General features: G+C 42.0%; 1 protein-coding gene across 1 annotated transcript in view; it reads left to right on the top strand.

Moving 5' to 3' along the window:
- Nucleotides 1–1,205: 1,205 nt before the first annotated feature.
- The window catches only part of ABHD3 (abhydrolase domain containing 3, phospholipase), a 30,108-nt gene continuing 16,136 nt past the window's right edge, over nucleotides 1,206–15,177 (top strand). The window contains exons 1-5 of the mRNA XM_034762751.1: nucleotides 1,206–1,692; nucleotides 4,371–4,534; nucleotides 6,394–6,576; nucleotides 8,768–8,813; nucleotides 12,303–12,415. Of these exons, the coding sequence (XP_034618642.1) occupies nucleotides 1,531–1,692; nucleotides 4,371–4,534; nucleotides 6,394–6,576; nucleotides 8,768–8,813; nucleotides 12,303–12,415 (668 nt within the window). The 5' untranslated portion in view covers nucleotides 1,206–1,530. The remainder of the gene's footprint in view (nucleotides 1,693–4,370; nucleotides 4,535–6,393; nucleotides 6,577–8,767; nucleotides 8,814–12,302; nucleotides 12,416–15,177) is intronic.

Below are 15,177 nucleotides of genomic sequence, written 5' to 3'. Positions count from 1 at the left end.
TTAAGCCTGAGTCCCACAAGTCCAAGTCAGCTGGCACGGGCCAGCCACAGGTTTTTAACTGCAGTGTGATCATACCCCGTGTGTCACAGCTAAAAAAAAGAAGGAACAGATTGTTTAGCATAAGTAGTTAACACACAGTTTGACACACATTCAACATGAAGTGGCCCATGAAGATTCATGTTTTTAAATCTTACAAAATCAGTTCAGCCCTCTTGCCAATGTATGGCCCTGTATAAGTGAGAGATTACTAGTTACTATTACTGTCTGAATATACACATGCTTAAATAATAATAATAATTATTATTTTTTGGTATTTCGACAACTGACACATTAATTTTAAATTCCAACCTTGCCTGGGTCTCTGTTCTTACTGAAAGGGAGGCGCGTTAGGTCTGTCTGAAGAACTGTGGTTCACAAAGTGGCTGAATGAAAATGAGACATTGGCCATGAGAGCGAGAAGGTGGAAGCCTCGGCCTTGAATGGACTTGTTCTGCAAGAGCAGTGATTCCCAAACTATTGTCTGTAGAGAGCCTGCTCAGCATGTGTGGTGCTGTATGATTGAATATGACCATTTTTATCATTGTTTCTACAACCGTTATGCAATTGCAACTAACCTTGTACAAAGTATATCACAAGGTGTCAATGGAAAAGTTATGATTTGCTAAGTATGATTATCCTGTTTATATGCATGTATCATCTTTGTATCGGAAGTTATGAATATTGGCCATGTACAGGTATCTTATACATGTGTTGTATTCCTGGGTAACCCCCAGCAGATAGAATTGACATTGGTGCAAGACAGCTATGTATTGATGGCCCATCAAGGACACTAAACTCTCACAATGGCCCATAGAAGAAACTCATCCTGCCCAGAGCACTCTTCCTGTGCACACCTCAGTCTCTGGGGGGGAGGGGGGGAGGGGGCAATGGCCAATTGTGTTATCAAAGCATGTAAGGACATCTGACATGCCGGGGAGCCCTTGCTACACCATCGCTCCCACCTGGTAGTGAGCCAATGCGCTTTGGAAGCATGGCCTTGAGCCCACCCTGCAATAAGCCTGATTCCCGCACCCCCATCACCAACTAGAGGGCGGCAGGATCCTCCTGCATGCAGATCTCCCCACCCCCACCCCACCGCCACATCCCTGCCTCTCTAGCCCCCTGCCCGGGTGTGGCTCGTGCGCCTTGTCACAGCTGTCTCGCCCTGTCCCCCACTGCAGTAATCTCCGCCCGAGCGCACGGGCCCGGCCTTGGACAACCGGAGGGGAGGGCCAGGGGCGGAGCAGGCTGGGCAGCCGCAAGAAGAGGAAGCGCCGCTGCTGCTGGGGCGGCCCCGGAACGTGTCGCTGGCTGCAGCAGATTCGGCACCGTCTGGATCCCGGGGAAGCAGCAGGACGGAGTCAGCTGCCGGGCTCCTTCCCCCCGAGCTCCCCTAGGGTGTATGCGCCGCTTCCCAGCCCTGCATCGCCGGGCGCTTCCCCCTCCCCGTGTGTGTGCCGCATCCCGCCGTCCGGAGCTGCCTTTGCTGCTATGAGGCTGCTGGAGACCGATCTGCAGGTCCTGACCCGGGAGCTGTCCCTGTACCTGGAGATCCAGGTGCCGGCGGGGCTCTTCGGTTCCGGTGTGGGCTTGTCCCTGGTGCTGGGCTTCAGCGCCGCCTTCGCCTGCTATTACCTCAGTAGCATCGCCAAGGTGAGTGGAGACAGGCGGTAGGATGGTTCTGGGGGTAGAGAACAGACGATGCTCTGACAGCGTTACACTAGGGTCACCGTCAGGTTAAAACGCTTTTTAGAAAAGGCAAATGTCTTCGGCTCTGATACAAACCGCCACTAGCTCGCTAAAGCCGAGAGGAGTTTGCAAACCGCAGACACTTCAGCACTCGCTCCCTTTCCGCGCGTCTGAAGTTTCTTTCACCTTTGGACAAATAAAAGCAAAGCCGCGCTGATTTCACTTTCTAGGCGGCTTCCAGTCAATGTCACTGTCGCCTGCACTAGAAGGGTGCTCCTTTGTTTGGGTTGCACGCACTGCCGGGGGAATGCTCATTTGTTTACACATACTGATGTACGGGGTTTTTAGTTTTATTAAGTCTATTTTTTCATATCCAATTTTTCTGGGGGTGGGCAGGGGGATGGTGAGAAAATTGTCCTGACAGCACCCTTTTGTCAGTTTCAGTAGACAGACTTTGGGTACAAGGAGTGTTGGATGGAGAAATTAAGAAAATTCCAGGTTTTCTGCCCCCCCCCAAGTGGGAAAAAAAAAAAAAAGCCGCGGCAACACGATCGCACCGCTCCACTCTTCGGCAGCAATTCTGTGGCAGGTCCTTCGCTCCAGGGGACTGAGGGACCTGCTTTTGAATTGCTGCCGAAGACCCGGACATGCCACCCCAAAAGCGGCCAGCGTGCCGCCCCTTGGTATTGGCCACCCCAAGCACCTGCTTCTTTAGCTGGTGCCTGGAGCCGGCCCTGGTCACAAGCAGAGCCGGCTCCAGGCAGCAGCCAACCAAGCACGTGCTTGGGGCAGCACCTTGTAAGGGGCAGCCAATCTTGGGGTGGCGGGGGCTGCTCCGGGTTTTTTGTTGTTGTTGTTTTTGTTTTGGCCGGGCGGTGCTCAGAGGGGAGGGTGTTGTTTGTGTTTCAGTGGCGTGGCATGGCGCTGGGGGGGTGTTTCAGCAGCCTGGCGCTCGGGTGGGGGGGTGTGTTTCAGCGGTGCGGCGTTGGGGGGGTATTTTGGTGGCGCGGCACTGGGGGTGTGTGTTTCGGGGGGGCGGGGTGGCGCTGGGGGGGTGTTTCGGCAGGGCAGAGCGGCACTGGGGAGGGGTACAGTGGGACAGCGCTCATTTTTTTTTGCTTGCGGCGGCAAAAAAGTTAGAGCCAGCCCTGGTCACAAGTTGTTAAAGTTTGGGAACCACTGCTCTAGAAAGTGACTACAGACCTCCTCCCTACAGCCCCTTTCTGCTCTCACTTCCTGGCTTTATACTATTAGCCCAGCTTGGCGCCCAGCTGGGCTTTGTCTGCTATTAGGCCCTATCAGGGCTGGCTCTGGCTTTCTGGCCGCCCCAAGCAAAAAAAATAACAAAAAAAAAACCGGCGGCCAGAATAGCAAAGCAAAAAAAAAAAAAACCTGCAGCGCGGCCGGAGCCAGGGTGCAGGGGGACTCCCTGCCCTGCAGATGTGCCCTGGCTAGCGGGAGAGCAGGAGGAGAGAGAGAAGGGGGGTGGCCAGGGCTTCAGCGGGGCGCTGCCACGTGGCCCCTCCCGCCGTGCCCCCTGCTGGGAGCTCCGGTCGGCTGGGAGGGAAGGACACGGGCTGCCCTGCCAGGCTTGCTGCAGGGCACTCCCGTCCTCCACGCCACTGCCCCCTACAGGGCGGCTGGAGTGGTACAACAAAAAAAAACAAAAAAACAAACAAAAAAAGCGGCCGTGCCGCCCTAGGATTGGGCGGAATGCCGCCTCCTACAAGCTGCCGCCCCAAGCAGCAACTTGCTCGGCTGGTGGCTGGAGCCGGCCCTGGGCCCTATCAAGCCCGGATTCCTCTCCAGATACAGCATCTAAGGTTAATTGACCTCACCAGTCCCACATTAACATGGTCAGGGCTTGTGTGGGGTGGACCCCACATCACAGACTCAAATAATTTGGTTGCAATGAGCCAGATCCTCATCTGGTGTAATTTACATCAGATAAGGATTTGGCCTGATGTTTCATCTGTTGAGAAAGTACAGGAAACAGTGTATATGATTACTGGGAATATACACAGAGGCTTTTCCACCAAAGGAAGGATGGCCTTCTGGTTAAGGCAAAAGACTGGGTGCCAGGAGAATTTGGTCCTATTGCTGGCTGGGCTTTAGGCTGTGTCTAGCATTTTTCTTCAAATTTCCCGCTGTTGCACTACTGCTGAGCAGCTAGAGAGGACTAAGTAACATCAGGTTTAAAATACTAGCAACTTGTCAACTACAGACCTCAAACTTCCTGTACAAAGGGTGTGTTGATTAAGCTTTGTGTTTCTTTATTTCCCCATCTGTGAAATGCGGGTAATAATATCTGCCTATTACACAAGCTTGTTTTGAGACACAGGTCATATTTGCTAAGTGCTTTCCATCTTTTGATGGAAGGCATTGTGCCAGTGTACACTATTTTTCATGAGAGTATAAGTACTTTAATAACCTGTTTTAGAAACATCTCATGAATGCATAATGTTTAGAATCAATAGTGTTGTTCTTTGTTTTTTGCTGGTGCTTTTCGATGTACTTATGTTTTTAAAATGAAAGCAAACATTAATTACAAAAATAAATCAGCTCATTGGTAGAGAATGAAACAGCCTTGCCAGAGTTTTGTTCATGGATGCTGCATACCTGACTGTGGTCTCTCTCCCTAGAAACCTCAGTTGGTGACTGGCAGTGAGAGCTTCAGCCGCTTTCTCCAAGAACATTGTCCTGTAGTGACAGAAACTTACTACCCCACAGTATGGTGCTGGGAGGGCCGGGTGCAGACCCTCTTGCGTCCCTTCATCACCTCAAGATCCCCAGTGCAGTACAGGAAGTAAGTGCTTCTGTCTTGCAAGTTACTATTTTTCTGCAGCCACATTGTCATTAATGCTGATAGTATTTCATGTAACTACTAATTTAGGAACCACCAGAACTCAGATACCACAGTAACGCTTGTGGTATAATAACCTAGATAGATCTATACGTTTTAGTTTGTGTATACCATACCATGGGGGAAGGAGGGAGGGAGCATACCGTTACTAATTTTCCCAGCTCAAAAACTGCTCCTTTAGTATTCCTTTTAACTCCCCACCAGAGCCAAATTCAGCCCTTTGGTAAGTATGTACAACTCTTCTGAGTTCCACAGATAAATCTTGCCCCCAGGTTTATCCTTTGTTCTTGGATGCTTGAGTTACGACATGAATAAGTATTTATATTTATTGCTCCTTCTCTAATAATCTCCCTTACACACACATGGGGCTCAATCTTCAGGTCCTTCAAAGCTGCATTTGGCACAGGCCCCGAGGGTGAGGGAAAAGTGGTTTTATGTAACCTTTACAACTCCCCTGAACCTGGGCCCACTGGCAGATGCTACTTCAGCCCCTTGTGCAATGTAGAATAGCTTCAGCATGCAATAGCTCCTAAATGGGTATTCAAAGGACAGCTAGGATGGCTGGAGCACGGCACTGCTTTGGCCAGGCCCCCTTTCCTTGCCCCACAACATTTCCTCTATTCCCGGGTCTGTGAGGAAGGTGGCATAGATCTGGGAACACTGACTTTGTGCCACTCGAGCTTTGCCTCATGCAAGAAGAATCCTCACCGGCCATTTAGAGCAACTTTAAGTCTGCTTCTCATTGCTGAAGCAGTGCAAAGCAGACTTAGCAGGGCCCAGGATCTGGCTTATTCACTTTAAAATATGTGATTCAGCAAGTGCTACTAGTGTTGTACTTGTATTGCTGAGGAAAGAAAAATTATATGCAAGACAGGCCTCGTTATGGTAATTCATAGAGCATATGAGTGTTCACTTTCTTCATCAGAAAATTGCTAGACTACAGGGAAAATACAGTATGCTTATAAAACTGACTCAAAACTTGATCTGATGGTTTAAGCCTTGCTTGGTTTCTTGGCATATTGTCAAGTTTGTTGCAGTCTTAACACGGATGAGTTTTAAAAGTACTAACTAGCAAAATGTGTAGACATAGGGCAGGGGTTCTCAACCTGTGGCCCGCGTGCTGCTTACAGCCAATCAGCACAGAGCTGTGCCTCATGTGACATCCTCAGGGCCATTCAGGTAGTATTGGATGCGGCCCACATAACACATATGTGGCCCACAATGGTAAATAGGTTGAGAACCACTGACATAGGGTGACATCCTGGCCTCATTTAAGCAACGTGTGTTTGTGTCAATAAAACATACACACACACACACACACACACACACACAAAATCTCCTTAACTTACCAAAACGAAACCCACTGCATACATTTCTCCCCCAAGGAGATGATGAGAGAAAAAAAACGTGACAGAAGTTAGTCACATCGCTTAATGTCTTACTGGATGGCATTTGTACTACAGTGATGAGCATGTTATTAGAATCTCTTTAGAAGGCAATGGCAAAGCTCCCATTGACTTCAATGGGACCAGGATTTCACCAGTAATTCACAAAGGACTAGATCCTCAGCTGGTGGAAATCAGCATAGCTCCGCCGAGGAAATATACTGACTTACACTAGCTGAAGGTCTGGCCCTTCATGAATTATAATTACCCACAAATTTTGCTATCTAATACTTTTAATACTAAAATAAGATTAAGGATATAAATTCCACAGGTAATATTTTCTGAACTGTAAATACTTTTCATGGTACATTTAAAAAAAACCCTAATCAGTATTGTCTCTTGAACTGTTCCTTTCAGTGAGCTTATTAAAACACCAGATGGAGGACAGATTTCACTGGATTGGTTTGATAATAATGACAGCATATGTTTTCCGGATGCCAGCACAAGACCCACTATCCTATTACTGCCTGGCCTCACAGGAACAAGCAAGGAATCCTACATTCTTCACATGATCCAACAGAGTGAAAGGCTGGGATATAGGTACTCCTAACTTTAGCGTTTTGCTTGTTCAACTAAAATTGTATGTATGTGTGTGTATATAAGATGTCTACTAGAGCAACTGATATCTACAGAAATCAATTACATAGGATAATATTTGATAATAAATAATAATTGTATAGACTAGAGCACTTTATGGGCCTATTTCTCTACTGCCCTCCACCTTGTGCAAAGTGTGTGCAAAATGCAAGATGTCAGAGCAGCAGCTTTTGGACATACTTTGCTCAGGTGTAAATTACCACACAAGGCGTAAGGGAATGAAAATGATTCCCTAAATTCTTTATAAATGTGTGTCTTTGTAACCTTTTCTCTGTTCCTTCAAGAGGAGGGCTGTTGTGTTGAGCGCCAAACAGGTGAATGTGGAGGGGACTGTTGGGGGCTGACTAGGGGGGAGGGATAGCTCAGTGGTTTGAGCATTGGCCTGCTAAACCCAGGGTTATGAGTTCAATCCTTGAGGAGGCCACTTGAGGGGGCAAAATCAGTACTTGGTCCTGCTAGTGAAGGCAGGGGGCTGGACTTGATGACCTTTCAGGTTTCCTTCCAGCTCTATGAGTTAGGTCTCTCTCTATATATATATATAGGTGCCAGCTCTGTCAAGGGCTACTGGATCCATACTGATTCAGTGATCAAGCCCTTATCTACTGTGTGCAGAGCATTCCAGCCCTGAAACTGATGGTTAAGGGGTAGATTCTGTCACCCATGGACTGTTCTGCCCATAGCCCACTTATTCAGGCTTTGAGGAAGAGTTGGATCAGGGAAGTGAATTGGATCATAACTAGGGCTCATAGGTGCAATAACTTCACTGCTGTTCTGCTTTAGGATGAAATAACCTGGTGTACCATTGTGATTATGTAACCTACACACCTTCTGGGTGTGTTGTTCTGTCCATCTGGTGGCACTAAGTCCACTTAAAAGAGAGAGAGATTAATGAGTTTGCTCTACAGCCTTGGCTAAGAGGCAGTTGGCTTTTAACTCATGCTGTAGAGGCTCATGTACTAGGCTCCAGAGGTCTCAGGTTCGATCCCGCCTGCCAATGACTGGGGGCTGTTGGCGTTACAATTACTCCAGAATCCCTATTTCAAGACTATTGAGTTTTGTCACTGCAGACTGAGTTCTGGCACTAAGTATATTGACTTCTGCAAATGCTCAGGTATGACCATTCATGTTCGGCTACTCATTCTCCACATGGAGGTTCAGATACCTGTATTGATTTTTAAAAAAATGTAAAATAACTTAGGAACCCCCTCCCCAAAACCTAAAACTTGGGTACCTTTTTTTTTAAATAGAAGTATTTATATGTATTCATTTGTCATGTATTCATGACAAATGTGTACACAGCAGGGCTCCCAAGAGTGGAAGAATATAGCTTTTTTAAAAAAAAGTTTAGGTCAGATCACAACAGATCTGGTGGTTTTGTTTTTAATCCATTTTAAGCAATAAAATCTCTAGAATTAAAAGAAAAACAAGTCCATCTTTTTTGCATTTAATCAACTTTTTAAAAAACTAAAAGTTTTTAGAGTAGAGTAGAGAGGACAAATAAAACAATAAGATTTATCAAGAAAACTAAAGATCTTTAAATCAAGGTAATTCTTACTACCAGAAAGTTTTGCCACTATCACTAGGATCAAATAGAGAGACGTCCATGCTGCACCGATTGAAAACTCCCCTCCCTAACAACCTATACAAAACTCTGGGGTGTTTGGATCTATGGTTTTGGTTCTGGCTCACGTCTACTACCAAATAAGCATTATATAGACTGACTCTGATCCTGCAATTTGATACTCATGGGCAGACATGTCTCCATAAACAACCCAACTGACTTCAGTGAATCTCTATGCAGGCTTAAGTAGGGTTACCAGAGAGCAACTGTGAAAAAACGGGATGGGGGTAGAGGGTAATAGGCTCTTATATAAGAAAAAGTCCCAAAAAACGGGACTGTCCCTTTAAAAAAGGTGTAAGGGTCCATCCAAGTAGGTCAGATTGCAGGATAAGAATTTTACATATTTAGTAAATAAGTTTAGACTTCTTATTGGAACACATTTCTTTATGTATTTTCATTACATTTTTATTTTTAAATAACCTTTAAAAATAAAAGTGTAATTCTAAGATGATTTTTGTACACGTCTATACAATAAACAATGTATATATTCAGATTTACCTTCTCAATTTTTAGATGTGTGGTTTTTAACAACCAAGGAACTGCTGGTGAGACTCTCTTGGTAAGAATCAATTTTTAAAAAAATAAGAACTTTCATTGTATATACAGCTCATATTGAAGTTATCAGTGTTAATTCTTAGGGCTGGATTCTAATCTAAGATGACTACACTTGATGTGGCAAACTAACAAATAGAATCTAGCCTGTAGTTGACTGAATGCACATCTCTAATTATATTTATTCAGATTAGAATAGCACCCATCTTTGATTTTTAACCTCAGTTCTTATAGTGGAATATGCTAAAATGTGGTTGGTCAGTTAGGGCCAGATCAAAAGCCCTGGAAATCAATTGAAAGATTCCCGTTGACTTCTATGAGTTTTGGGTCAGGCCCTTAGTTCTTGATTTTATAACTGGCATATATTCACCTTTTAAAAAAGGCTATTAATTTCTTATATGGCATTTACTTTACTTGTAGGGGCTCCATGTTTCTTGATAAATAGCAAACCATAGACATTTAAAGTTCAGAAATCATACTGTCATTTTCTGAATTTTGGGTGGTTGGATGTCATCAATAAAAATGCTTTGTGATAGCTGCTTTTCTGGAGGATAACATGATTTTTGCAGCAATAAATAAATGTACTCTAATCTGCACAATAAAGATGTAGTGTATTACATTGATGTATTTCATTTTAGAAAGATTTGAATAATTTAATATCTCTACCAGCAAAAATTAATAGCTTTTGTATTTTCTTCTCCAACAATACTATAGTATCTAAATGTACATTTGTAATTTATCCATTGCAATATTTTCTAATGTTTTAACACATAAATCAGAAATAAGCAGTGGCAGTTACTTCAAACCACATTGTCTGTATGAATTTTAACTGAACCTGGATAAAATTTTAAAAAACTTTGCCATTATTAACTGACCCACCATTATGCATTATTGTATGAATGAACCAGTTTTATCTGAAACATTTTGTTTTTTGATTTTTTTTTTAAATAAGCCTACTTTCATTTTTTCCCCAACAATTACAATACAAGATGAGCTACTAGCGGAAGTTGTTTTCAGGATTTACACAGCATATTATTTTAGAAACTAGTGATAAATTACTGAAATCTTAAAGCTAAGCTCTTTTTGCAGCTAGGCTCAAGATGTGCTGAAATATTGCTGAATAAGCTTTGTTTCTTCATATATATTTTGTTGGCAAGTTCTGCAGCTGTTATGAGTGTGCACAATGCTGAGTATTGTTGTGGTTTGCATTTTTTAATCCACTGATTTTTAAAACAACTTAAAAATGCCCATTATGCTTTCTCTTAACCCATTAAAATGTTTCAGTGAAAACACTGCCATGTTAAGAGTCACTTTTCTGCATACTTTTGGAGATGTATCTACAAAGCTGTTTTGTGACACACAAAGTCCTTGTTGATGAATTTCAGATTCAGTAAGTGAAAAAATCTCTTGTTTCAATGCTTTGTGTTTATTTCAGTATAATCGGCTTAACATATTTTATAAGATCTTACTATGGACTCAAACAGCTGAAGTTATAACATTTTTTCTGCAGGTTTTTTTCCCCACATATTTATATAAAATCCCCAAGTAATGAGTCTGAAGCATAGTCAGGCAACATAATAAAACGTATTAATGAAAATAATTCGTGTTCTTGTCTTTAGAGAGAGATTTAACTTTAAATTTCCATTAAACAATGCCTATTTAAAGGTTCGGGACTTAAAAAATACTGTACTATCTTTGGTGTTCTGTTGAATGTTAATCTGCTAGATTAAATTACTGTTTGGAAATTATTACGTTAGATGAGCACAGGCATTTCAGCTGAAAAAGCAACAGATGCATTTATTTTATTGTTTTAAAATATCCATATACAGCACATGGAAATGCACTAGGGTTACAGGAATTAAATGTAATATATGCCCAATATCTCTCTTTTTACAGTATTTAAGTCACGCATACTTTCTTATGAAAAACATTTTACTCTCCTTAATGAAAATAATTTACTTTTCTCTCTGCAGACTTACCTATTTAATTGAAATGAAATACATTCACACTCAGTTTATAATTAATTAGTTGTAATAAAAGTAAGTGGTAACTCATGTCGTTTTAATTATCCCAGTCCCAGCTTTTCCCCCCCTTTTGTATTTTATTTTTAACATCACTATTTTTATATTCTTGTTAGGTAAATTTAAATTAATTACTTTTATCTAATTAAACATGTTAAAACCAGCCATAAATTTCCAGGCTGTTTAATTGCAAGCAGTTAAAGAAAAATGCTGAAAATACATTGTTGCCTCAGGTTCATGAGATTCTGAATGAGCAAAACTAAAACATCTTGTATGATATTTTAAATACCTGAGGTGAAATCCTGATCCTGTTGAAGTCAAGAGCAGTTTTGTCACTGGCCTCAGTGGGGTCAGGATTTTCCCCTGGCATCTTTAATAACAAATATACAGTTAAAAAAAAATCTTTGTTTTGGCATATGTGAAATGCACAGGTTACAACTTGATTGGTGTGTGTGTGGGGGGGGAGGCTATTTTATTGGGTTGTTATTGTGCCTGAGGATAGATGCCTCCACTTGTACTGCCTTCCACAACCTGGGCAGGTAAAACTATAAAGTCTTGTTTATTCTTTGGGTAAGTCGAGGGGAGATGGGACAATAAGGACCAGGTGAAACTCTCGTTGAAGGCAGTGGGAGTCTTTCCAGGCCCCAGATCAGGAACGGATTCCTATTCAGAACTTGAAAAGATGCTTAAAGTTAGCTCGTGTTTAAGTGTTGTCCTGAACAGGAATGGAGAACAGACTTCCAGAAGTGCTTTCCTAAATCAGAGCTTTAATGAACAGATCTCTTGTTTGGATGCCTTTCAGTGTAACCAGCTTTAAATATTTTTGCATTTTAAACTTCTGGAACAAACTAAGATATCAGAAGTTATATGCTTTCTTCAGGGTATCCTCTGCCCTAAATTAGAATTGGAAAATGCTCAAAGGGACAGCCTAGTCTGAAAGAGATTTTAATAGCATTAGTACTAAAGCTATTTTAAACAAGATTTTTTGTAGTACCTATATATTGACTAGTTTTTTAAAAATTTCTATATGTAAATTTAATTCTACTGAATATTTGCTAGCACATTTAAAAGTGGATTAAGATGAAGAAATGGGCATCACACACATTTTAGAGAGTTTTTGTAGGCCACTCTCCTTTCTACACATTGCAGTCTTCATGATGTGCTTTACTTCCTCATAGATTTTTAACTAGCAATGATGCCTATCAATTTTTGAACAAATTTCAGCCATAGACTCTATGTCCAGAATTTGGCCAGTTAATTTTTGGACAGTTGCAGATATTGAGCATACCTCTGAGCTGTTAGTTGTGCTCAAAAATATGACTCCTACTGCCACTACTTTCCCAAAATTATGTAGGCTCATCTTATTGTAGTTTGATGAGAAATGTTAAGTTTGTCATGTTCAGCTTCCTCTTTGGTTTGTCCTTAAGGATGATGCAAATGCTTATGCTAGTGTTTTTCCTTGTGGCTCGTTACAGACACCAAGGACTTACTGTGCTGCTAACACAGAGGATTTGGAAGCTGTTATTCATCATATACACAACATGCATGCCTCAGCTCCATTTATGGCAGCAGGTGTTTCTATGGGAGGGTAAGAATTTATATAACAGAAATCCCTTTATTTTAGTTTACCAATCATGAACTAAGAGTGCTGCTGTTTGGCTGTAGTTTAGTGCAGTGCAATGTTTTCTGGAGTGAAATGGAGTTAAAATAGTTAATACAGTTACAAAAATCAACAAAGATCCTAATTAAGGGTTCTGTTCAGCAGGTTGCATGATTCAATGGGATGGGTGCTCATCTACATGGCTGAATTTCATTTCTCAGCCCCCACATATAGGTTTTGCAAATGTATTAAATCTTATTTGAAACCTATGGGTGTAAAATTGAACTTTTATCCATATAGGCAGGTCTCCATTAATTGTTTTGTGATTGTGGAATTTGCCATGGAATTCACCCTGGTTATAAAATTGTGCTCTAAAATCCATTATTTCACTTTTTAAAAAATAGTGTTCCTATACTTCATGAGGCTTGTCTAGAATAAGATAAAAGCTTTGTTTTGAAAACTATCTTTAACTAACACATTTTAAAACCTCAGGATAGACAGGGCAAGTTGCAGTTTTAATTCTCATTGCTAGTATAGATAAAGGGGAGCCTCAAGTTCACTTTGACTAGCTAAGATATTAACAATGATTTGACCTGTCTACACTATGATTTTCAAATGTGCTAGCATGTTAACTAGCACCTTTACAAATATATTTTATATTTGTCTAGACAAGCCCATGATTGCACTGAAAATCTTTAAAATGTGAATTGAATATAACCAATTTAATGATATCTTTCTGTGTTTGCAGACAGCCTGAAACAGTAGCTCTGAGAGGTGTGAAGTGTTCATTCATCACACTGGATTATTAATTATGAAACCTAAACGGGACAGTACAAAGTCTCTTATTATTAACTGTTTCACTGCTGATCATTTTAGCATAAACATCCAACTAGTAGGCCTGATCCAAAGCTCATTGAAATCAAAGGAAATCTTTCTGCTTACTTCAGTGGTTTGTGGATCAGGCCCAATGTGCTTATTGCACAATTCCAAAGTGGAACTGCACCTCCCCAGATGCCAAAAGTACTGAGCTGTCAAAACTCCGGCTTCTCCTTGACAACTGCCACCATGCAGTTAGGCATTGGTCTGTAGAAAACCTGAAAGTGTGAGGAAATGTAAAATAAACTGAAGGTGATATTAAAATAAATAACAGTGGGGCTCCCATGCTGATTTCATTCTTCAGCATCAGATCTAATTAAATAAAACCTTTGTTTAAAAGTTTGTTGTAAAGTTCTGCCGATTTTCTCTGAGGCCTGGTCTACGTGAATAACATAGCTGAAATTGATGTACTTAGATCTACTCACCGCAGTGTGTTCACTGCAGTGAGTCGATTGCTGCGCTCCCCCGTCAACTCCGCCTGTGCCTCTCACTCTGGTGAAGTACTGGAGTCGATGGGAGAGTGCTCGGCAGTCAATTTATCACATCTTCACTAGACGCGATAAATCAACCCCCGCTGGATCGATTGGTGTGCGTGGGTAATGTAGACAAGCCCTGAGTGTGCCCCAGAAGCTGGTTGCAGAACTTTGGTCCATCTTGTTGCAGAGTACTTAGGCACTTATTAAGATGTCCCAAACTTCCTCATTACAGCAACTCTACTTCCATCTGCTCTAAAGGACGAAGGAAAGCAGATAAAAAATAAAATAGAGCCAAAATATAGAGGAAGTGGAGCCAATGTATTATGTTCCTTTCCCTGCCTAGCAGTCTGTGGAAGCCCTAGGAGTTAACTCCATGCTAACAGGGCTTCTCACTTTATAGTTAGGAGAAAGAACAGGAGTACTTGTGGCACCTTAGAGACTAACAAATTTATTAGAGCATAAGCATTCGTGGCTGTAGTCCACGAAAGCTTATGCTCTAATAAATTTGTTAGTCTCTAAGGTGCCACAAGTACTCCTGTTCTTTTTGCGGATACAGACTAACACGGCTGCTACTCTGAAACCTGTCTTTATAGTTAGGGTTTGTTAGGGGAAGGGTGGGCTTCAGAGATGTATGATTCAGAAGCAGGAAGTAATACTGTCAACAAAACCAGTGAGTTAATGCTGCTAAAAGCAGTATTATTAACACTCACTCAGTGCTGGCCCCTATCCAGAGAAGGGAAGTACAGCACTGTTAGAATGGACAATGTGCAGTGCCAGCACAACTTCCTGGAAAATTGTGCTGCAAGGTAGGAAGGGAAACACCCAGAGAGTCTCTTTATTAAGGAGTTCCAGGGAGGGGAAATTTTCATTGGGAATTCTGTGAGTTCAAGGCTGAAATTCCTACTCCCTCTGTTCCTTTCTTATGGGTTGTGCTGAGGATGGGTACAATGTGGCTCTCTGTACTGGCATTTACCTACTAAGCCATACTGACCTTTGCAAGTTATTGGATAATTACAGATTTGTTCAGTGGACACAGTTATTGATAATAAGGTAAATAAGTAACTTTGAAGCTTTTAAACCCCATTGGCCCAAATCTTGATCCAATTGAGTTTTGCTATTGCCTTCAATGGAACCAAAATTTGGACCATTGCAGGGTTTTTGTTGTTATTGTTATAAATACAAAATAAGAAATATCACAAAAAACTAGGACTGAGATTTTTCTGCACTCCCCATTTCATAGTGTAGCTTATTTGGTTGCATAATGAATAATTCTGTGGAATGGATTTACCTGCTTCAATGTGCCCGTGGGACTAATCTTTACTTCCTTCCAGTTCTGGATTTTTAATCCGGCACTGTTCCCCTTTAGACACCTTAACCAGTTGTTTGCTTTTAGTATTA

This window comes from Trachemys scripta, chromosome 2 (assembly GCF_013100865.1).
Source record: "Trachemys scripta elegans isolate TJP31775 chromosome 2, CAS_Tse_1.0, whole genome shotgun sequence".
In the NCBI taxonomy this organism is placed as follows: domain Eukaryota; kingdom Metazoa; phylum Chordata; order Testudines; family Emydidae; genus Trachemys; species Trachemys scripta.
This window is presented reverse-complemented; position numbering and strand designations above follow the sequence as displayed.